The 24,651-nt window shown below is 47.7% G+C and overlaps 1 protein-coding gene across 1 annotated transcript in view; it reads right to left on the bottom strand.

Annotated features, from left to right (window-relative positions):
• EPHA2 (EPH receptor A2) overlaps positions 1-23,857 on the bottom strand; it is a 37,437-nt gene extending 13,580 nt beyond the window's left edge. The window contains 6 exon segments of the mRNA XM_070956226.1: positions 244-576; positions 1,953-2,108; positions 10,200-10,860; positions 12,019-12,086; positions 23,625-23,790; positions 23,792-23,857. Of these exon segments, the coding sequence (XP_070812327.1) occupies positions 244-576; positions 1,953-2,108; positions 10,200-10,860; positions 12,019-12,086; positions 23,625-23,790; positions 23,792-23,857 (1,450 nt within the window).
• Positions 23,858-24,651: the final 794 nt, after the last annotated feature.

Below are 24,651 nucleotides of genomic sequence, written 5' to 3'. Positions count from 1 at the left end.
TTCTGGAGGCAAGTTGTTCCACTGATTAATTGTTCTCACTGTCAGGAAATTTCTCCTTAGTTCTAAGTTGCTTCTCTCCTTGATTAGTTTCCACCCATTGCTTCTTGTCCTACCCTACAAAGAACTGTAGCCTTTCTTAATTCCACCCAGGGGCCACAAACTGACAGCCCCGGCCAATTGGCATCTCGCCGTATCCTTAGATCCTATCCCTTTTAATCTGGTTACGATACTCAAGACCTTTACCTGTCTGATTGACGCTGATGCTAGTGACTCCGTAGCTGCGTTGGGTACTGAAGGAGGATACTCCATTATGAGCTTCTACGGTGAAAGTATAATTCACGTGAGGCTCCAGATCACTAATCGTCAAAGACGTGCCGGTGAGTTTGTGCGGATTGTCTGAATATCGGAGAGTGGCGTCACAAGACCGGCAGTCCCCCGAGTCTGGCCAGCACTGTTCGCACGACACTCGGTAGGTGACATCTTGGCGTCCGCCCGTGTTCTGAGGCGGTAACCAGCGCAGCTGGACTTTAGCACCCAGACCGATTGCTGTCACTCCCTGAGGAGCAGTAGGGGGCTCTGTCAGATAGGAGACAAAAAGAATAATTTAATTAAAAAAAAAAAAAGTATACCCAGATCTCTTGGATGCAAACCAGCAATTTAACTGATTTAACTGCACATTTTTCTCTCAGGTTCCATTGTGTATCTCTCTCTGCCCTTTATCTCCCGGTGCCTTTCCTTCCTCTTCTATTCTGCACTTCCTTAGATGGGATATGGACAAAGCAAAATTGTAGAAGCCAATCTTAAGGGTATTTTTTTTTTAAAAAAAATTATTATTCCAGAATTGTTTCACTAAACAGAAGTCATAAAAGTGTAGGTCCCGCCGATCGGAGTGAAGAAATGCGTATTGCTCTCCTTTCCAAGATCTGATACACATTTGTATTGTCCAGCGCTTATCTCGGCCGGCCAGGCACAATCCCTCCCCAGCACCGATTCTGTTTCTCACTTGCTTTTTTTAAAAAAGTTTTTTTTTAATTTTACTTTTATATAAACAATCCATTTTCCATTATTATTATTATTTTTTTTAATTTGATTTATATGCCGCCCTTCTCCGGAGACTCAGGGCGGCTTACAATGCTTTAAGCAATAGCCTTCATTCTTTTGTATATTTTATACAAAGTCAGCTTATTGCCCCCACAAACTGGGTCCTCATTTCACCTACCTTAGAAAGGATGGAAGGCTGAGTCAACCTTGAGCCTTGGAGAGATTCGAACCAGCAGAAATTGCAGGCAGCTGTGTTAATAACAGGGTGCACTAAACCCTTGTACTATCAAGGCTCATTAACCAGTGTGTGATGGCGGCGGGTGGTTTGGAGAACCGGTAGCAAATATCCCTGCCCCCCCCCCCAATGCCCAGTTGAGCTGCACAATCATCAGAGGATTTTTTTTTCTCTTTTAAAAGCATTTTTTCTACAACCTCTTCGGCCGAAAAAATGCTTTTAAAAGTAAAAAAAAAAGCCTCTGATGATCGTGCGGCTCAGCTCGGATCGTCAGAGGCTTCTAAAAGCATTTTTTTCTGCAACCTCTTCAGCCGAAGGGGTTGTAGGAAAAAAAAATGCCTTTAAAAGCCTCTAGCGATCCCAGCTGAGTTGCCTGATTGTCAGAGGCTTCTAAAAGCATTTTTTTCTGCAACCTCTTAAGGTTGCAGAAAAAAAGAAAATATGCTTTTAAAAGTAAAAAGAAAAAGTTGGCCATGCCCACCCAATCACATTACCCCCACCACCACCAAGCTACGCCCACAGAACCGGTAGTAACAAATTTTACATTTCACCACTGCACGTATGTATTTTAGCCCTTTTTTTTTTTTTTTTGCTTCTGCGCAAATCCACCACATATGATAGTACGAGCCCGGTATCTGGTGGCATTTGCAACATTTAGCTGATTTGTCTCACTTACTTGTGCACGACATGGAAACCGGATCACTTGGCGCCCGGAAGTAGCCTTCCTCACATGGACACAAAGTGGAGCCTTCCGAAGAAGGCAGCGTGTGCGCGGGACACTTCGAGCAAGCGCTGTTGGAGACATCTTGTTTAAAGAATCCAGGCGAGCAAGCTGGAAGAAAAACATTTTTTTAAAAAAAGACTGCCACTTCAACCAGCATATTAAGCCAGGCTTGGCCAGTGAATATAATTAGACCAGGGGTCAGCAACCTGTGGCTCTGGAGCTGCATGTGGCTCTTTCACCCCTTTGCTGCAGCTCCCTGTCACTCAAAATAGGCGTCACAACCCGCCAATGTGTGACACCTGCCGGCACGCCATTTATTGAGCTTTTCAACCCCCGGTAGGCCAACCATGAATAAATCCAAGAAAAGTTTCAGAAGAAAACAACGTTTAATTCAACTACATATGCTAGTTTTGTGGCCGCTCAAGAAATAGCCAGGCATGGGAAGGGTTTTGTGGCTCCCGGTGTTTTCTTTTCTGTGGGGAAACGAGTCCAAATGGCTCTTTGAGTGTTTAAGGTTGCAGACCCCTGAGTTAGACAGAATCGGCTACAATCGAACGCAGAGACACATGGATTGATAGTGGATTGTGAACAAAATCATTTTCTTGGTCTTGAGTCTCCACCTCTAAACTGGGAATGAATGTATTATTACAAGCGCCCGAAATAAAAACACGTCCAACAGAGAGCACTTGGGTGCTTTCAAAATGAAGCAGTGCTGGCCCTGAAGTTTTGAAAAAAAAAAACACAGCTTCACCTCGAAACCGAGGCGAGGCGGGAAGGGCACCGCCCAACTTGAAGTGGGTGAGATCAGAGCATCTGCCTGATGCCATTTTGCTTTTTATAGCATCACTTGCTGATATCGGCAGATTTTGAAAGTAGAACGTTGTTGTCATTATGTTGGCAGGACAGGGCTGCAGAGAAAATACCGTTCAGCTTAAAAGTATTAATTTCCTGGCCAACTACATACTTCATATTTACTTCCTGGACAACTACAGTCTCCCGTCGGAAACAGCTTTGCTCTCTGGGTGTCCTGGGGAATTGAGTCACTTCCGGTAGGAATCGGTAGAAGTCGAGACTTTGGAAACTCTTGTTTGAGCTTCTCTCTCGCCTGCCACTACCTCTTGCCCTCAGGACTGCAGTCGCTGGGGGGGGGGGGGGAGAGGCTTCTGGAGAAAAGCCCCTCTACCTGAGAGCCAGTGAAGGCCATTCTGAAGATCACTGAAATTGGTCTTTCCCGTCTTCTACCTCTTCTATCATATCTCAAGACCTAAAATGGACCCCTAACATCAAAAACGTCATTAAAAAAGCACAACAAATGAGGTCCACAAATGAGGACTCGGATTGTGGGAGTAATAAGATGACTTTGTATAAAAAAGAACAACGCTTGGGGGGTCTGAAAGCCCTACTAAGCAGGTATATACAAAAGTATGAAGGCTATTGCTTAACGCATTGTAAGCGGCCCCAAGTCTCCGGAGATGAGCGGCATATAAATCGAACCAATAAACAAACAAACAAAGAATGTTTTTCTGCGCCAACTCAGGAAACTCAAACTGCCCAAGGAGCTGCTGATCCAGTTCTACAGAGGAATGGTTGAGTCTGTCATCTGCACCCCCATAACTGTCGGGTTTGGCTCTGCAACCCAACAAGACAGACAGAGACTTCGGAGGATAATTAGAACTGCAGAAAAAACAATGGCTACCAATCTGCCTTCCATGGTGGACCTGTATACTGCACGAGTCAAAAAGAGGGCTGGGGAAAATATTTACAGACCCCTCGCATCCTGGACATAAATTGTTTCAATTCCTATCCTCAAAACGACGCTATAGAGCACTGCACACCAGAACAACTAGACACAAGGACAGTTTTTTCCCGAACGCCATCACTCTGCTAAACAAATAATTCCCTCAACACTGTCAAACTATTCACTAAGTCTGCATTACTATTACTATTAGTCTTCTCACCCATCTCCTCCCACTTATGACTGTATGACTGTAACGTTGCCGTATCCTTACGATTTATATTGATTGTTTCCTCGTATGATTTGACTGCTTATTTGTACCCTATGACTATCATTAAGTATTGTACCTTATGATTCTTGACGAATGTATTTTATTCTCCTTATGTACACTGAGAGCATTTGCACCAAAGACAAATTCCTTGTGTGTCCAATCACACTTGGCCAATTAAAGAATCCTTCTTCTTCTTCTTCTTCTTAGGAATAAGCTTGGACAGTGTGATTGGGGTGGTGGTGCAGCTTTTATGAGATTCCAAGCACATCAAGTGCTGAGGAGTGAGAAGAAAATACATACATGGGCTTCCCTAGCAGGTTTTTACGAGAAGGAACTCTGGGGCTGCTCTTGCATGGCTGCACCGGTTCCTTCTGTCCTGCTGGAATTGGGCCCTTAGAGTAGGTGGGGAAGCCCTTTGATGACGGATGCTGCTCTAGGCCCCTAGGACTCCCCAGATTCAAGTCCCCGCTCAACCAGGAAGGATCACCAAGCGGATTTAGGGCAGTTTGGCATTCCGTACCTCACGTATTTCTTGTGAGATTCAAGTGAGTAGAAAGAAAAAAGTAGAGAGAGTAGTATGGAGTAGAGAGTTGGTCTCTGACCAAAAACCACTTGAAGAAACTAGAAGCATTTGAAATGTGGATTTATAGACGGCTGTTACATATAAGCTAGGTTAACAAAATCACAAATGAGGAGGAGATAAGCCGCCTGGGAAAGCCAAGGGAAAATCATCAAAGCCATTAAAAAGGGAAAGTTAGAATATTTCAGACATGTGATGCAACACCCAGAAAAATACGGCATCCTTCACTTAATCCTCCTAGGAAAGATTGAAGGCAAATGAGGTCCAGGCAGAAGAACATCATCATGGCTTCAAAACCTAAAGGACCGGTTTGGACAAATTGCAGCAGCACTTTTTCACGCGGCTGTTGACAAAAATAGGATCACCAACTTGATCGCCAACGTCCGATGACGGATATGGCACAAAAAAGAAGAAAGAAAAAAGGTAGCATGGATAACAATTGAGGCCCCAAATAACATTCTACATCCCCCCTTGGTCAAATAATAAATCTTCAGCTTTGTCGGTTCAATCTCTTAAAACTCTTTCTGCGTTTCTAAACTTCTACCTAGACTGGAACTTTTATTATCGTACAAAGATTGAATCCAAGCAAACAATAGAGATTACAGGTTGAATAGAAGAAAAGACAGCCTCGGTTTCTCCAGAAACAACACTGCCGCTCCAAAGTTCAGCCTGTTATTTTGCGTGTGGTCCCTTTTCAGTCTGCGGAGAAACAAAGAGGCGGCAGTAAACCTGCCCCCATAAATGGGCAGGAGGGAAGGGGTGGTGCCCAGAGCCCTTCCTCCCTCAAGGAGGAGCAGAGTGTACCGGGCAGAGCTGAGATGGTGGGGCCTTATGGAGGTGGAGAACGGTACAGGCAAGGCTGAAGATGCTACCGAGATCTTGGAATGCATGTTTTTTTATATACGGTGTGACTGTTTACCCCTTATTGTTTCCTTCAACCCCCAACACGGAAATTTAGGCAGCTCCCATTGAAATGAGTTGCAGATGGGCAGTTGTTGACAGTATAGGTTCTCCTGCATGAGCAGGGGGCTGGACTAGAAGACCTCCAAGGTCCCTTCCAGCTTTGTTCTATTCTATTCTAAGATTCTAAGCTGCTCAGAAAATAGCCAGAGAGTATTTCCATCATTCTGTAAATTTTCAGTGCAGTACATTGTCATCTCTAGGGCTCAGACCAGGGGTGCTATTCAGCAGGTTCTGGAGAACCGGTGGCGGAAATTTTTAGTAGTTCGGAGAACCAGCAAATTCCACCTCTGGCTGGCCCCAGAGTGGAGTGGGAATGGAGATTTTGCAATATCCTTCCCCCCCAGGAGTGGAGAGGGAATGGGGATTTTGCAGTATCCTTCCCCTACCACGCCCACCAAGCCATGCCCACAGAACCGGTAGTAAAAAAATTTGAATTCCACCACTATCTCAGACCCTTGGATCATCTTAGTCAACGTTGACTTGTAGCTTTTTCATGCCAGGGATGGAATTTGAGGGTATCTTTCATGCAAATTATCTGTTATCAAACAAAATCTCAACACTGTTACGATTGGCCCATCTTAGTGGGTGAGAAGAGCTGGTATACTAGTATATTTCAGTTTTAGGATTTTTTTTTTTTTTTTTAAAAAGAATATCCAATTGCAGCTATTATTTTATCAGAGATGGTCCAGTAAAGCAAGGAGGAAAACAGGTGCTACAGAAAGTCTACTCAGAATGACAATTCACTAGGTGTCTATGGCAGTGGTGAAATCCAATTTTTTTTACTGCCGGTTCTGGGGGCGTGGCTTGGCGGGCGTGGCAGGAGAACGATACTGCAAAATCTCCATTCTCACCCCACTCCAGGAGAAGGATACTGCAAAAGGATACATTCCCACCTTACTCTGCGGCCAGCCAGAGGTGGTATTTGCCAGTTCTCCGAACTGCTCAAAAATTCCGCTACCAGTTCTCCGAACTGCTCAAAATTTCTGCTACCGGTTCTCCGAACTGCTCAAAAATTCCGCTACCAGAGCCTGCTGGATTTCACCCCCGGTGAAAAATGGGAAAAAGCACCTTTGGGACAATTTACAAGGATTTGCGGCAAGTGCAACATAGGTACTTAGGATTTGTTGATGTTCCTAGAAGCATCTATGGCACATCCTTGAATCACGAACCCAAAGGGCAAATGTGTGTGTCTTTTTAACCGTAACGGTGGGCCAGAGGGCCCAGCTTTTGTCTGGACCTGTGCAGCAGCGAAGCGGAGTTTGGCACAGGGCGAAGCATTCTGGGCGCATCTTAAAACTGGAACAGGGCCACCCTCTTCCACCCCCACCTTACCGAAGACTTCTCTCTGTGCCTCGGGGGCCAAAGGGGGGCCATGTGCAATTAGAAGGCATGTTGAGGCCTTGCCTTGGGCTTCCCAGGCAGGTGTGCCAGCAGCTGCTTCCTTGGTATTAACTGGGAGTGGCGGTTATAATGGATAGTCAGGATGTTGCTGAACTGACTGCGACCGTACGTTATCGTCTGCAGAGTCTTTCAGCGGTATAGATCTCCTAAAAACTCTTACTCAGAATGCAAGCTGTCTGTTCCAGCCACTCCACCCTTGGATTGGTCAGAATTCAAAATTTGTATTTTAACATTCAAGAAGGAGATTCACGCAACGCCAATCACAGGTCTAAAACTTCGCTTATTGTATTGATTATTCCTCTAATGCCTGCTATGTGACATCATAGCCGAACTGAAATCCAGTGGGACAATTCTAATATCTGCATTAAATTAGCAGGTAGGTAGAGCTACCAAATGAGGCTACCAAAATCTGGATGGTTGCAAACAGCAGCCAAGGAATATAGAAAAGGCCAGCCACAGTCTGCAGCCCAGATCTTGTAGGAGTAGTGGAGGTAAACTCTAAACCAGGGGTCTGCAACCTTAAGCACTCAAAGAGCCATTTGGACCCATTTCCCACAGAAAAGAAAACACCGGGAGCCACAAAACCCTTCCCGTGCCTGACTATTTTTTGAGCAGCCACAAAACTAGCAAAGAGGAAGGTGTGCCAGCCTGTTGGAGAGAGAGGGAGGCGGGCGATGGGAAGAGTAAGTTTCTTTTCCTCAATTCTTCAAAGCTGTTCGCAAAGAACTATCTAAAATACAGATATGGTTAGAGGAAATGCTACAGCAATGAATAGAGCTAAGACCAGAGATATTCTTATTGGGAATACTACCAGAGAAATATAGTAAAGAAGATATATATTTGACTATTCACAAAATAACAGTGGCTGGAATAGTTTTTGCAAAAAACTGGAAAGCAGATAAAATCCCATCGGAAGGAGAGATAATAAAGAAAATTTTAGAATGTGTAGAAATGAATAGATTAACATTGAGAATAAAAGATAAAGAGGAATCGATGTATTTCAAGACATGGGAAAATTTTAATGATTGGTTAGAAAAAAAATATAAATAAAGATAGAGTGAGGAAGTGGATAGGAAAAAGACAAATAAGAGAAAAGACAATAAAAAGAATAGAAACTCAGATGACGCCTGGGTAAATGGAAAAGGGGGAAGGGGGGGAGAAAGAGAAAAAGTGTTAGTATAAAAGTACATGAATGATAAAATAGATGTAATTATTAAACAAAAAATAATTTGAAATGAAGATATATATATAAATAGAAAATTGGGGCTGCTCGAGTACCATTCTAGAAGAAAATATCACCAAAAAAGGGACGTCATGACGTCCGCACAGGTGGGCGGAGACTTCCACAGCTGCCACTGCTACCGGTTCGCCCTGAGCCGGATAGAACCGGCTGAATTTCACCCTTGGCTGTGGGTGAAATTTATGCATCATGCATCCATCCCGAGCAGGCTCCTGGATAGGGTGGAGGGCCCAGATGGGACATTTAGAGGAGGAATGGTTCTTGAAGGAGCGCTCAAGCAGGCACATTGCTCTGCAGTCTTCTCCTTTTGCAGGAGCTGCGAGAGAACGGGTTTTGAGGGGGAAGTATCGCATCCCCTTCTACATGACCACGGACTGTGAGAACTTGCTGAAACCCTAGCAAGAGAAGCACTTTAGAGGTGAGCCACCTGGAAGTGGGCCTTGAGGAAACGCAAATAAAATCTGGTGTGTCATTTCCCCTCCCCTTTGGAGTTTCCTTGGGAAGCACCCCCCCCAACACAAAGGATCCTTGGAGATCAAGAAAGGAAAACATTTGTAGCTCAGAGCTGAAATGAGGGCTCCTTGGTGCTCTCTGAGCTCGGTGGTTTCCTTGCAGATGTTTCAAGACCCAACTAGGCAACCTCATCAGTGCTAGAAGGGAAGAAGGATTTACCCTCTGCAAGTAAGTTGGACTTAAAGGGAAGCTTTGGCCTAGCCACTCCGGAGGGCACCCGAGTTCCAATAAGACTGGCCTAAAAAACCAGGACCACCTCCACATTTGGGCCCTGGCGACACTGGTTATCAGGGGCCAAACGTGACTGGTGTCAGGCGGGAGAGAAGTATGATAATGGCTGATCAGATAAGCCCCATAGCGAACAGGAAAAGAAGTGGGGGGGAGTCTGTTGGAAAGTCTGTGTGTGCTCAAGAGGGCTCCGTAACCTTGAGAGAGCTCCATATCTCTCTCCAAACTCCAGGCACATTCCTGAAGCACAATCTGCTTGTCTCAGCCTCCTTGTGCGCCTAGGCACCTCCTCCCTGCTTAGGGACTAGGCTTGCTTTATACAACATACTGGCTGGAACATTCTACCTATCAAAGGGGACATCAACTGGCTTTGTCAGGCCCCGTGATTGAATCCTAACCTAAGAGAGATTGGGTCTGCCTGCCAATGTGAAACGCAGAGGGGAAGGTAGCACAGACAGAGTGGAGCTGCGCAGCTTCTGCACGGCACCCAGCCGTAGCTTCTGAGGCAGGGGGAAAAATAAAACCCCGTCCTGTCAGAAGGCCTCACTGGCTCTGCCAGGTGCCTGCACGATCTGAGGTCTCCCTGCCACCCGGCTGTTCTTCTTGTCGAGCAGGAACTGAGCGAGAGACGGCACACCCCAGCCAGGAGACAGAGGGTGTCTCTCTAGGGAGGGAGCTCGGCGGGAAGGGATCGGCTGGTTCTCCAGCGGTTCCTGGAGGGCCAAAGCACACCTGCTCGGCTTCCCACACCGCACCTGGGGAGGGGCCGCAAGGGAGCCCTGTGCTTCCTCTCCTGCCAGGCATCCAGCTCCAAATGCTTCCCGGTGGTCAGTTCCAAGGCCAGGCTCTGTCTTGGAGCCCCCTTATTTCACCCCAGGAAAGGCAAAACCATGGCAAATCCCCCCCTCCTTGGATATTAGATGCTCTCCCGTTTCGTGTGGCTGCAAAGCTCTTTGATCCACCCCAGAATAAGGGGCTAGGTCAGGGGTCTGCTACTTTAAACACTCAAAGAGTGGGGCACTTGCATTGCATTTTGTGGATCCGGGCACACGTTCATGCATTTGCACACGTGCGTGCACGCTTTTGGCACTCGGCACCAAAAAGGTTAAAACATCACTGTCCTAGAATCGGCCCGTTGCTTCACTTTCCTAGAAGCCGGAACTGACTTCATTTCCCCTCCTCAAATTTTTAAAATGGTTGTTTATTGAGTGCCTGGCAGGCTAGAAATTCAGTCAACGAAGCTGGAGGGAGCGTCGCGGTTGACTTACCTCTGCAGCTGTCCCCGTCTTTTTCGTACCCTTCTCGGCAAAGGCACTCGCCAATAGGCACCAGCCACTCTCCGTCCGAGTTGCAGTGCATGAAGGGATCCTCGGTGGCCACGGCCTCTGCAACACAAGTGCCAGGCACCTTGGCCAGGACTTGCGAATCGGCCCCGGCAATGGTTTCCGGGAAGCTGGCCATATTGCGGAAGACGCCGGGACACTTCTTGTAGTAGATTCGGACGGAGAGCAGTGCCACGCAGGCCCCGATGTCCTGGAAGGCCACGTAGAAGCCCTTCCGGGTGAGGGGCCCGACCGATCGCACCTCCACGTTGATCTTCACGTTGCGGGTGGTGAAGTCTTCCAGCAAGGTGATCTCGTCGGGGGCGATCGTGGCAATCTTTTGGAACTGGCGCTTCTGGAAATTGATGCCGTAGTCGACGTCCGACTCCGCGTAGAAGAGGTTGAAAGTCTCCTTGCAGGTGCCTGTCCCAGGGGAAAAGGTGTTGCAATCCCGGACGGTGAATTGGATTTCAATGAAGATACGCTGGGCTTCCCCTCGGTAGATCCAGTTGGTCCTCAGCCAGTTATCCTGATCGCCTTCCTGCACGTTGCAGACTGAGTAAATGTAGATGAGGGATTCGTTCATGACGTTCTGAAGAAGATCCCACTGGTGGAGGGAGGGAGGTAGAAGACATCAAGGTGTTGCTTTTAACACAGTGCACAGCCACAAAACTCCTCGCTCTGGGCCGTCACGGCCAATTCTAATAAAAGACTCCTAATCTACATCTATCTAATCTCACATTGTCAACTATGGCTAGGTAAAGGTAAAGATTTCCCTCGCACATATGTGCTAGTCGTTCCCGACTCTAGGGGGCGGTGCTCATCTCTGTTTCAAAGCCGAAGAGCCAGCACTGTCCGAAGACGTCTCTGTGGTTATGTGGCCGGCATGACTCAACGCTAAAGGCGCACGGAAGGCTGTTACCTTCCCACCAAAGGTGGTCCCTATTTTTCTATTTGCCTTTTTTACGTGCTTTCGAACTGCTAGGTTGGCAGAAGCTGGGACAAGTCATGGGAGCTCACCCCGTTATACGGCACTAGGGATTTGAACAGCTGAACTGCCAACCTTTCTGATTGACAAGCTCAGCGTCTGAGCCTTTGGTTAGTGACAAGGACCTAGATGGATTTCCCTGGCTTTCTTAAGTTTAGAGCTGTGCTTCCCAGAACTATTTCATTTTGGCCTCTTTTTTCCCATTTGCCCATCCTTTCAAAACCGAATTAGTTTAGCAGTATCCTATAACTGTACTCTTTTAATCCGATGGAGAAATCTTTTTTCAGTTCAACCTTCTTCACCCTGCTAATGTTACTCTCCATCTAGACCCTGCAGTGAAAGGGTTCTTTCTTTCTTTCTTTTTGAAAACTTTTTCAGTTTTCTTATAGACATAACATAAAATGTACATTTTCTTATACATAATTAATTCTACATATACATGTTTTCCTTAAAGCATTAAAATAAGGCATTTTAATTTACATTCGGAGTTGCTCTTCTACCCTTTATTCCCTTATTTCGCAACAACCCTTCTTCTTCTTCTCTTTCCTTTCCCTCCCTCCCTCCTGTCCTACTTTCTCCTTCCTTCTTTCCTACCTCATCCTACTTCCCGGAAGGGTCTCTGTTGCCCCCAGAAGAGTATTTGTTCCCTTTTTAAAACATGAAAACAAATATTTTAAGCAGAAGCTTGTTATGCTTTCCGCCCTCCAAAAATCGAGTTAACGCTGAAAGCAAGCTTTCTTTTCCTAGACTATTTTGCAAGAAAGAGCTGGAACTTACCCCTTTTCCGTAGGGATGATTGAGCCATCCTAGATCCCCCTGAGCCTTGGCAAAATCCAGCAGGACGACTAGAAGAAAAAGGAGATGTGCGCCTTTTAAAAGATGCCTTTTAGACTGAGCCCCATAAGCCCTTCAAACTGTGGGAAAAATAATAGGAAATCTTTAAAGCTCTTAAAATGCACCCAAGAGCTCAGGTTGGAGAAAGACGATTTTTACAGCTGCAGCTTTCCTCTGGCACAGCAGGGCAGCACAGAAAAAGTCCTGGCAGACAACCTACAAACCTGTCACCTTCCCTTGCCCCGAGAGAAGTGAAGCTCCGTCCCCCCAAGGAGGAACTGAGGATGGCTTGGCCAGGAGCAGGGAGATGCAAAGACTTAAAACCTCCAGATCAGGGGTGAAATGCTCCCGGTAGCGATGGCGACCGGTGGTTCGGATAACCGGTAGCGATGGCAGCGCGAGGCTCCACCCATCCACCCGGTCGTCATTCCTTCCTGGATTTAACCAGGAAGTAACCTGTTTTTTACCCTCTGCGCATGCACAGAAGGGTTTGTGCATGCGCAAAGCGTCCAAGCACACATGTGAAATTCCAAACCGGTTGGGAATGTAAGTAGATTTCACCCCTGCTCCAGGTAGGTTCTTAAGTAAAGAGCATTGAATGCCATTTGCTCTTCCGAACAGATGCCCCTTAATTATTAAGGGAGGCAGGTGTTGTGCCAGCGGCTAATTCCTGGGAGCAGAATGCTCAATAGGAAAAGGTTAATTTTCTCCCCGAGTCACCTATTTCTATGCATGCGCTTGCCACATCAGGTCAGTGGCTATGCCCACAGGATTCACCATATTTTTCGGATTATAAGACGCACCGGACCATATGACGCACCTAGGTTTAGAGAAGGAAAACAAGGGGGGGGAGTTTTTGGCCTTCGCGCGTCCCGTTTTCAGCCTCTGCGACGCCAGGGAGGCTGAAACGCCAGGGCAAAAACGGGACCTCCGGAGGCCAAAAACGGGCCCATTTTTGGCCTGCAGAGTGCTTCTGGACGCTGGGTAGGGCAAAAGCAGGACGTGCACAGGGTTTAGGAGACCAAAAATGGGCCCGTATTTGCTCTATAAATGCACAGACATTTCCACCCACTTTTTTGGAGGGGGGGGGAATAGAATAGAATAGAATAGAATAGAATAGAATAGAATAGAATAGAATAGAATAGAATAGAATAGAATAGAATAGAATAGAAGTTTATTGGCCAAGTGTGATTGGACACCCAAGTAAGATTGAGAACACAATGGAGCAAGAGGTCTCTTAATCTGGCGGCGGCTGTGTAGAGTCCTAAGGGGAGCAATTAATGCTAACCATCCAACAGAGGAGAGCTTAGTTAGAGGAGAGCCAGCAAAAGGAATCCTTCAATAACAAAACGTTCTTAAAATATTCCAACATAAAATGAGCAACAACGTTCGGTTAGAACAAGGTTCAGCAACCCGCAGCTCTGGAGCCGCATGTGGCTCTTTCACTCCTCTGCTGCAGCTCCCTGTCATGCAAAATATGCCTCACAACTGCCAGTGTGTGACACCCGCCGGCATTATTATTATTATTATTTATTTGATTTGTATACCGCCCTACTCCCGAAGGACTCAGGGCGGTGAACAGCCAACAATAAAATACATAAATACACAAAATTTAAAAACCCGATAAAATCAAATTAAACTTTTTGGCCCAGACAAATTAAAATACCCCAATAATTTAAAAACAGATTAAAATTTACATATTTAAAAAGGGAAGAGATCAGGCCAAGCCCGCTTGATGGAATAAAAAGGTCTTCACAGCACGGCGGAAGGAGCGCAGATCCGGGATCCTCCGTATCTCCGGGGGGAGCTCATTCCAGATGGTAGGTGCCCCCACAGAGAAGGCTCTCCCCCTAGGGGCCGCCAGTCGACACTGTTTGGCTGACGGCACCCGGAGGAGTCCCTCTCTATGAGAGCGTACTGGCCGGTGGGAGGCTATTGGTGGTAGTAGGCGGTCCCGTAAATAACCAGGCCCTAAGCCATGGCCCTAAGCATGCAATTTATTGAGCTTTTCGACCCCCAGTAGGCCAACCATGGATAAATCCAAGAAAAGAAAAGCTTCAGAAGAAAACAGAATGTTTAATTCAACTACATAGGCTAGTTTTGTGGCTGCTCAGGAAATAGTAAGCACGAGAAGAGTTTTGTGGCTCCCGGTGTTTTCTTTTCTGTGGGAAATGGGTCCAAATGGTTCTCTGAGTGTTTAAGGTTGCCGACCCCTGGATTAGAATATGCTGGAAGTCTGGCTTATATAAGTGAGGCACCCTGGGAAAATCCTAGAAGCAGAGTTGTTGCCTGTAGAATAAGATTCCATCCCCTCTGTCGGGACAAAGAGGGAGGGGCATGTTTTCCCCCCTCTGGGGTTGCAAAAACAAAACAAAACTGAGCTTAGGGAAAAGAGAACTATTTGGAATGATTTTCATCTATGATCAAAATTTTTTCAGAACGTCCGACATCTATTTCAGCTTAGAACACATTTTGGTCCGAAACCCACTGTACGCTGTCACTCACACCTGTGTGCACAATAATAGTAGCTATTCTCCTTCTCGTTGTGCAGTGCAAAACATACTTGTTTAAACAACTCTGGTGCGGCTTGAAATGTTTAGATTGTGTGTATGTTTTCCTCCCAAGAATGTCCGGGGGGAGGGGGGGGCAGTCAGTTTAAAGTTTAAATAAATCTTTCCGAGCTTAGTCTCAAGTCCCTCCATTGTGCAACCCTTTAAGAAATCCCTACCTACTTTTAAGATCCAAGAAAAAGTGGCTGCCCGTGGGATGAGCATGCTTTGAGATTTGTTATCGCAGCCTCATGGCGTGAAATCAGAAACAAGAACCAAAAAACCAGAGCAAGTTTCCTATGAGCTGAAAAGACCTGGCCAGAAGAGTTAGTCTTTCTTTCTTTCTTTTTCTTTCTTTCTTTCTTTCTTTCTTTCTTTCTTTCTTTCTTTCTTTCTTTCTTTCTTTCTTTCTTTCTTTCTTTCTTTCTCTTTCTTTCTTTCTTTCTTTCTTTCTCTTTCTTTCTTTCTCTTTCTTTCTTTCTTTCTCTCTCTCTCTCTCTCTCTCTCTCTCTCTCTCTCTCTTCCTTCCTTCCTTCCTTCCTTCCTTCCTTCCTTCCTTCCTTCCTTCCTTCCTTCCTTCCTTCCTTCCTTCTTCCCTTCCCCTTCCTTTCCTTTCTCTCTCTTTCCTGTTCTTGTGTCTAGTTGTCTTGATGTGCAGTGCCCTATAGCGTCGTTTTGAGGGTAGGAGTTGAAACAATTTATGTCCAGCATGTGAGGGGGTCTGTCAATATTTTCACAACCCTCTTTTTGACTCGCGCAGTAGACAGATTCTCAATGGAAGGCAGGTTGGTAGCCATTGTTTTTTCTGCAGTTCCAATTATCCTCTGAAGTCTGTGTCTGTCTTGTTGGGTTGCAGAACCAAACCAGACAGTTACAGAGGTGCATGAAATACATTTTGCAGTAACTGCTCTGAACCTTCATTCCCCACCTGTCCAAGATCCGAGCCATGGAGTATCCTGTTCCCTGTGACTCTTTCCTCTCCTCTACGGGCTCCTGGCAGCAGAGGGGGCCCTTGGAAGAGCCAAAGGCGGTTTAATTCTGGCTTGCCGCCATGTTACCTTGATATGTGTCATCTTCGAATCTTTGCTTTTTGACCCGAGCGCTGGGAGAGTCTTGGGAGAGACAAAAGGTGACTAAGCCGATTGTCAGGGGTATAGAAGGTGAGGCTTTGCGTGCATTAAGTCTCTTCCGTATCACAGATCGCCCAAGGGACACTTCCTCGTCTAAGAACGAGGCTGCTGCACGTTTCAAAAAAGGGGCGCCGTGCCGCGCCCCGCAGCAGGTGGACATCCGACCCAGTGGTGAAATCCTCCGCGGTTTGCCACAAGTTCGCTGCCCGGGCATGCTTTCCTACTTTCTAGCGAATATAAATCATGCAGCACAGCTGATCATTGGAAATACAGCTGATCATTGGAAATTGCACGGCACAGCTGATCGTTGGGACCAACTGGTAGCTTTTTTTTTTTTTTTTTTTTACTACTGGTTCGCCCTCCCAGTAGCCCTATGGGAGGTTGAGCAGCCTCCATGAGGGAGCCAATGAGAGACACCCTGTGAACTTTTGGGTCAGTCAGGCCTGGGCTTCAATCCACCCCACTTTACAGCCCCCCCCTTCAATCTAGCTCTGTATGTTGGTTTCAATTCCTGACCCTCGTATAAATTGGAGAGGAGCTTAAGAAATCACAGTCTCCTTCCCAGAGTGCCTGTAAGCAACATCTGGAACAGCTTTTCTTTCCCACCAACTTCCAGAGTTAATTTTAAACTTCACCCTCTTCTTACAAGCGTGCAGATTTTTTTTTTTTTTTAAACTGCCTGTTTTTCAATTCCATGCAAAGCTGGGGCGGGAGGAGTGGGCGGGAGAGTCCACAATTCCACGCCTGGCTAAGGATTCATAGCAAAGCGGTTCAGAGGAATTTGCCCGTCAGTGACACTGGGGATGAATTGCAGTGGAGCCTGACAACGGTGAAACCTCAAATCAAAAGTCTTGGCTTTTAAAGAACCTCTAGATTTTTTAAAAAAAAGTTTTTTTCCATGATTTGAATAATACCGCAACACCGGCCAAGCCAAAACAACGTTGATGCCCTAAGAGGGAGTTCTTCTGAGCACATGCAGAAGCCTCTCTGCCTGGGTTTGCCATCCTGGATGAGCGGGGGTGGGGGTGTAACATTTATATACTTATGAAATTTATCTGACCTGTCTGAAACCAATTGGTCTAGGACAGGGGTGGGCAAATGTGGCCCTTTTACAACCTGTGGACTTCAACTCCCAGAATTCCTGAGACAGCCATGCTAGGAGGCTTAGATCATTGGAAAGGAAGCTACAAAGACCAAAAAAAAAAAAAAAAGTGATTGAACATAGCTACTGAAAGCAAGGGGTTAAAATTAGTTTTTTTTTTTTAAAGGGCATTGATCTGTTACAATTAATCCTCAAAGTTTAATTGTACCACAATTTTAACTTTCCAAAAAAAAAAAGGGGGGGGGGGCAGAATCAGTACTTTAGGTGACTCACAGCAAAAAAAAACCCGCCCTTCCAAAATAGGTGGGGAACTCCTCGTCCTTCATTTATTGTCATCCTAAAATGGATGACAATATATAATAGATAATAGACGAGGCCTTTGAACTCTGGTGCTGGAGAAGACTCCTGCGAGTCCCTTGGACTGCGAGGCGATCCAACCGGTCAGTCCTAGAGGAGATCAACCCTGACTGCTCTTTAGAAGGCCAGATCCTGAGGATGAAACTCAAATCCTTTGGCCACCTAATGAGAAGGAAGGACTCCCTGGAGAAGAGCCGAATGCTGGGAACGATGGAGGGCAAAAGAAGAAGGGGACGGCAGAGAACGAGGTGGCTGGATGGAGTCACTGAAGCAGTCGGCATGTGCTTCAATGGGCTCCAGAGGATGGAAGGCCTGGAGGAATGTTGTCCATGGGGTCGCGATGGGTCGGACGCGACTTCGCAACTAACAACAACAACAAAGATGGGTCCGAAGGCAGAGAGAAAAGTCTAGAGAAGCTGCCAGGAGAAAGCTGCAGGCAGGAATTCAGTATCTGCCTTTGCATGAAGCCGCACAACCATCGGCACCCCAACTGATACGGGGCGCTTCAGAGGCCCCCGGGACAGTTCCTCCCGATTAGAGCACAGACAAGTCGCCTACCCCCTTTTGTCATCGGTTGTGTTTTTTTTTTTTTTGGAGATTTGAAATAAATTCAATTTAGGCAAAACTGGAAGGAAGACACATCCCACCACAATGCTGCTAAACATTATTGCAGATCAGCCCCGAGAGAGGTTTGGCAGGCAGGTTTAGGAACGAGGGAAGAGCGATTCTTTGCGCCACCGCCCTCTCGTCTCGGGTTGGAAGATGCGGTTTTGGGAGAGCCAACGCAGGAGGGCCTGTTCTGCTATTGCCACACCAGACCCGGAGAAGAGCCGGGACTGGAAAACAGGACCAGGAGGGGAACTGCTTACTGGACAGATCTCTCCCGCCTGCTCCCCCCCCACACACACACACAACCCAGCCCGCCACCATAATTAGAAGCCAGACGGCCCTCCTGCCTCTTCATTAACTTCATTCCTGCCTTTTTTTGCAAGGCCAGCACGGCCCTTTGGAGTTGAGGTTTGGAAGAGGTTCCCCTGCCTTGTGGGTCTGCACAGGGGAGGAGTGGGGTTCTCCCTGGGCAAGCTCAGCTCCAGTCTCTCAAAGCAGCAGCACTAGGGCCCCTCGCCTCTGCCAGGCTGCCACCCCAGATGCTTCAAGGAAGCTGGGAGAGATGGCTGTCTTTGGCGGAGGGGGTGTGTGTGTCTCCGTCCCCACCTCCCGGGGGCAGCCTTTCCTCTCCCTGGGCCAAAACTGGGGCCGAAGGGAGAGCGGGGACCATGCCGTGGCTGTGAAGAGGAGGGCAAGCTGGCGAGAGGGACTCATCTCGTGCTCCCCTCTTGGGGTGCCTGGTTGGTCCCAGTTGCTGGCTTTAACAGTTATGGAAAGGACCTTGGAGGTTATCCAGCCCAACCCCCTGCTCACGGAGGAGACCTGTACTAGGGGATTCGAACCACCGAACTGCCGACCTTTCTGATTGACAAGCTCAGTGTCTCAGCCACCGAGCCACCTGCTCCTATAATATAGCCTTGATTTAGCCAATGCTTGTTTTAGAGAGAGAGAGAGATAATTTCACCAATCTTCAAGAGATGGGGCATGCGGAGAACCCGAGAAACTATACAGGGTTGAATGTTGGCATTCGGGACATGGCGTCATCCTTCTAGGGATAAGCCCAGACTTGCTCGCTCACTCGGCGGAAGGGCTGCCCTGGAAGGCTTCAAAGTTTTCCTCCGCCCCTCCTCCTCCTCCTCCTCCTACGAGACTGGGAGGCCTTGGCCAGGTGGAAAGTGGCTGGGAAGCGGCCTTGCCAGTTTCCTCCTTTCTGGATCTTTGAAAACCTTCTGCCCTGAACCCAGAAGCATTTCAGCCCAGGAGCCTGTCCTGCATTGCTAAGCAAGGAAAGGCTCAACTTTGGAACTGCTCATTTGAGAGGCTGGTGGGGTGGCAGGAGGCTCCCCCCTCATATAATGAAGGAAAAACAGCTGCTTCTGAGCCTTCTCTTCCTCTTTCTCCTCTTTCTCTTCCTCTACTCTATTTTAATTCTATTCTAATTCTAGTCTATGAAGCCACTTCCTTTCCGATATGCCGATCAATCAGCTGGGCTCTCCCGGTGTTGATTCAGGGCCCTTCCCTGGCCAGCCTCCTCCTTCGATGGCAGCCAGACTATGGGCCTTCATTGCTCAGTCTGGTCTGAACCCTCGGCACCATCGCTGGGTCCGTAGTTACATAACCAGGCGGCAGAATCGGGACGATTCCCTCCCCTCCCTTGGCAATGATTTTCAAATCATTCAAAAGAGCCTTGGTAGTACAGTGGTCTAAAGCACCCTGTTATTAAGACCAGCTGCCTGCAATGACTGCAGGTTCGAATCTCGCCAAGGCTCAAGGTTGACTCAGCCTTCCATCCTTTCTAAGGTAGGTAAATTGAGGACCCAGTTTGTGAGGGCAATAAGCTGACTTTGTATAAATATACAAAAGGATGAAGGCTATTGCTGAGCACATTGTAAGCCGCCCTGAGTCTCCGGAGAAGGGCGGCATATAAATCAAATTTAAAAAAAAAAAAAATCCAGTTGCTTTCTCATCTGGGCGAGAAGAACCCCCCACTTCTTCTCCAATTCAAGCGGTCAGCCCGAAGAGCAGAAAATGCAACAGGACCGCATCATGCTTCCTTGCTTGTGTGGGTTGGATCCCAAGCGTATCATTTCACAGAAAGCTTCAAACACAGGCCATTCAATATCGTATTTATATCCCCATAGGTTTCAATACAAAATCCCCCCCCCCCTTCCCAAAGGAGAGAAACTCTCCCTCTCTAGCCCAGGGGGTGTCAAACTCGATATCACAGAGGGCTGCATCAGGGTTGTGTTTGACCCCGCGTCTGGGGGGGGGTGGAGGTGGCCACCTTGACATCACTCGTGTCGGGGGGCACCTGTGGCCTGAGCGCTCTGCCAAAAAAAAAAAAAATCGGGCTCCCATGCTCCGTTTTCGCCCGCAAGGGCCTTCTGCAGCCCTCTGCCAGCGAAAGCGGAGCCCACCCTGACCTCCATTTTCGCTGGCAGAGGCACCATGGGTCAGATCTAAGCACCCTGCCGGCCTTGAGTTTCACACCCCTTGCTCTAGCCCATTCTCTGTTTTCCATCTCCCTGAAAAGAAGTCACCTCTCAAAAGACACCAGAGGCCTCAAGCCTCCTGTAATTTTTTTTTTTTTTTTAATTTGATTTATATGCCGCCCTTCTCCGGAGACTCAGGGCGGCTTACAATGTGCTCAGCAATAGCCTTCATCCTTTTGTATATTTATACAAAGTCAGTTTATTGCCCCCACAAACTGGGTCCTCAATTTACCCACTTTAGAAAGGATGGAAGGCTGAGTCGACCTTGAGCCTTGGCGAGATTCGAACCTGCAGTCATTGCAGGCAGCTGGTCTTAATTTCACACAACTATATCCTTCCTATGTCATTTTTCGATTGTACAGAGGTACAATCTTCAGGTGTTTTTTTTTTTTTTTAAATAGAGATAATTCTAACTTTCAGTTAGAGGCGACCCCCGATTCTACAAAGCGCGCAAAGCTGCTTAATTCACAAGCTTTTCAGGACCCACAAATCCTAAACTTTTTGAGAATGACCTGCCTCCAATTCGAGGACCCCCAAACACAGGATGTGGCGAGACACTTTCGAACAGCCTAGATTGCTTCCCCTCCCCAAATCTGGGGGGGGGTTTCCATCTACATAGGGCCTGTCAATATCTTATGTCTCCCTTTCCTTTCTTCCACGACTTTTTCTAAATGCCCCCACTCCCCTGATTATTTTCCCTGCAGTGTTCTGCAGTTTTATTCGGTCTGTGGCCATGTCCGAGTACAATACGAAGTCCGTGTTTCGCCTATCTGGTGATGTTGAACGATAGCTACACCAGGGGTTTGTATGGCCCTTCTAATTTTCTATAACTGTCTGGTTTGGCTCCGCAACCCAACAAGACAGACAGAGACTTCAGAGGATCATTAGAACGGCAGAAAAAAAAAACAATGGCTACCAACCTGCCTTCCATGGAGGACCTGTGTACTGCACGAGTCAAAAAGAGGGCTGGGAAAATATCTACAGAGCCCTCGCATCCTGGACATCAACTGTTTCAACTCCTACCCTCAAAACGACGCTATAGAGCACTGCACACCAGAACAACTAGACACAAGGACAGTTTTTTCCCCAAACGCCATCCCTCTGCTAAACAAATAATCCCCTCAACACTGTCAAACTATTCACTAACTCTGCACTACTATTAATCTTCTCATCCTTCCTATCACCCATCTCTTCCCACTTATGACTATATGATTGTAACTTTGTTGCTTGTATCCTTACGATTTATGTTGATTGTTTCCTAGTATGATTTGATTGCTTATTTGTATCGTATGACTATCATTAAGTGTTGTCCCTTATGATTCTTGATGAATGTATCTTGTCTTTTTATGTACACTGGGAGCTTATGCACCGAAGACAAATTCCTTGTGTGTCCAATCACACTTGGCCAATAAAGAATTCTATCTATCTATCTATCTATCTATCTATCTATCTATCTATCTATCTATCTATCTATCATCTGTTTCCTAGTATGATTTGATTGCTTATTTGTACCCTATGACTATCATTAAGTGTTGCACCTTATGATTCTTGACGAACGTGTCTTTTTTTTTTTTTTTTTTTTGATTTATATGCTGCCCTTCTCTGGAGACTCAGGGCGGCTTACAATGCGCTAAGCAATAGCCTTCATCCTTTTGTATCTTTATACAAAGTCAGCTTATTGCCCCCACAACTGGGTCCTCAATTTACCTACCTTAGAAAGGATGGAAGGCTGAGGCAACCTTGAGCCTTGGCGAGATTCGAACCTGCAGTAATTGCAGGCAGCTGGTCTTAATAACCAGCTTAATAACAGGGTGCCTTAGACCACTGTACTACCAAGGCTCTTTATGTACACTGAGAGCTTATGCACCGAAGACAAATTCCTTGTGTGTCCAATCACACTTGGCCAATACAGAATTCTATTCTATTCCATTCTATTCTAATTCTTCCCGCACTTGGGGCAACCGGCAATGTGAAGTCAAACACTCTCTGGGGAGGGAGGGGGGTGGTGGAACTGCATCCTGGGCCTCCGCCTCTCTTCCCCCCCCCCTCGCTTCCCCAGACACACCTTGGAAGTAAAACAAGGCAGTCATTTCAGGGTGTGTCTGTGTGGCGCCGTTCCCACTTTGCCCAGCCGCCCCGGAACTGCGCTGCTGCTGCACCCTCCTCTTCGGAGCAAAGTGGCACCACAGCCGCCAAGGCATTGTGGCCGGTTGGTTTTCCTCGGCCATATTACTTTAACTTCTGGCTGCTTCCAACCACCCTCCTCCAATACCCGTCCCCCCCCCCCCCCACGGGAGATCTGGCATGCCAGTCCTACCCCATCCCACCCCCCTCCCCTTCCTCTCTTTCCTCCAGGCATCCTAACTTCGCTCTAAAGGGAAACACAGATTAACCTTTGCCAAGGTTGGGAGAAAAGCAACTTTTCGCAGCGCGAATCGACGCCTGTGTGTGTGTGTGAGAGAGAGAGTAGAATAGAATAACAGGAGTGAGAGAAAGAGTGTGTGTGTGTGTGTAAGAGAGTGAATGAGAGAGAGTGTGAGAGTGAGAGTGAGTGAATAGAATAGAATAACAGGAGTGAGAGAAAGAGTGTGTGTGTGAGAGAGTGAATAGAACAGAAGTGTGTGTGTGTAAGAGAGAGAGTGTGAGGGAGAGTGTGTGTGTGAGAGAGAGTGGGAGAGAGAATAGAATGTGTGAGAGAGAGATAGAGGGAGAGAAAGAATAGAATAGGAGAGAGAGAGGGAGTCAGAGACAGATTGAGAGAGTGAGTGAATAGAATAGAATAACAGGAGTGAGAGAAAGAGTGTGTGTGTGAGAGAGTGAATAGAACAGAAGTGTGTGTGTGTAAGAGAGAGAGTGTGAGGGAGAGTGTGTGTGTGAGAGAGAGTGGGAGAGAGAATAGAATGTGTGAGAGAGAGAGTGAGAGAGAGAGAGGGAGAATAGAATAGAATAGGAGTGAGAGAAAGAGAGTGTGTAAGAGAGCGAGAGAGACAGAAAGAGTGAGAGAGAATAGAATGCGAGAGAGAGGGAGTGAAAGAGAGAGAGAATAGAATAGAATAACAGGAGTGAGAGAAAGAGTGTGTGGGAGAGAGGGGGAGGGAGGGAGGGAGGGAGCCCCCGACAACTTCAGTCTCAGTTCCAGAGGCCGGGAATGCGGAGGGGGGGGGATCTAGATCTCCCTTCCTGCCCCAAAGCCCAGTGAGGCTTAGCCAGAACGGGAGAGGTCGGACGGGGAGAGGCGAGGAGAGAAGGGACCGCCACCCGCGCCTCCGATTCGAGCCTCCCCGAAGCAGCTCCACGCGCAGCTTCTTACCTTCGTGGCTCTGGGAGGTCCGGAGTGTCTGGAGCAGGAGCACCAGGAGGGTCCCGCTGAGCCCCGGCAGGCTGCCCATGTTGTAGTAGGCTGGTCCCACCACCACCGCTGCCTCCCGCGTTCCCCCTTCCCGGAGAGTTGACTCACGCGAGCCAACCCAACCAACCAAGCCCAGCTGCCACGGGACGGAAAAGCTCAATGGGAGCTGGTGGGAAAGTTCTCGCTCTGCTCATTCATGCCTCTGCTGACGTCACCGGGGCCACGCCTCCGGAGGCCGTCCAATCCCTCCCCGAGGGAGCCCCCGGCGGGGGGTCTTCGAAAGATCTCCCCGAGGCTTTAGGGAGAACAGGAGGATCAAAGCGCGAGGTGGCACCGCAGAGGGCAGAGCGCAAGAGAAAGGGGCTGCTTGGCATGCTTTGCTAGCCACGGATTGGGGAGACGGGGCGGGGCGCTCCTTAGTTCCAGCGAAGCCAGATGTTGAAAGCACCAGCGGCGAGATCCCAGAGAACCCCAGGACGGAAAACAGGGATTTATATTGAATTTACTCTATGTTCTTTTTAGTCGGCAACAAAATTTTAGCGGATTAAAATTCGCAGGGATCGTTTTCCCTTTCTCTTTTCCTTTTCCTTTCCTTTCCCCTCCCCTCCCCTCCTTTCCTTTCCTTTCCCCTTTCCCTTCCCCTCTCCCCCCTTCCCCCTCCACCCCCTCCCCTCCCCATTCCCCTTTCCCTCTCCTCTCCTCCCCTCCCCTTTCCCTTTCCCTCTCCCTCCCTTTCCCTCTTTCTCTCTCCCTTCCCCTCCCCTTTCCTCCCCTCCTTTCCTTTCTCCTTTCCCTTCCCTTCCCCTCTCCTTTCTTCCCCTTCCCCTCTCCTCCCCTTCCCTTTCCACTCCCTCTCCTCTCCCCTTTCCTTCCTTTCCTTTCCCCTTCCCCTTTCCTATCCTCTCCTCCCCTTCCCTTCCCCTCCCACTCCCTTCCCTCTTCTTCTCCTTTCCCCTTCCCCTCCCCTCCCCTCCTTTCCCCTTCTGTT

This window comes from Pituophis catenifer, unplaced genomic scaffold, assembly GCF_029215685.1.
Source record: "Pituophis catenifer annectens isolate HBS135680 unplaced genomic scaffold, rPitCat1.0.hap2 SCAF_18, whole genome shotgun sequence".
NCBI lineage: Eukaryota > Metazoa > Chordata > Lepidosauria > Squamata > Colubridae > Pituophis > Pituophis catenifer.
The sequence above is the reverse complement of the archived record's forward strand: the minus strand, read 5'-3'. Positions and strand labels throughout refer to the sequence as shown.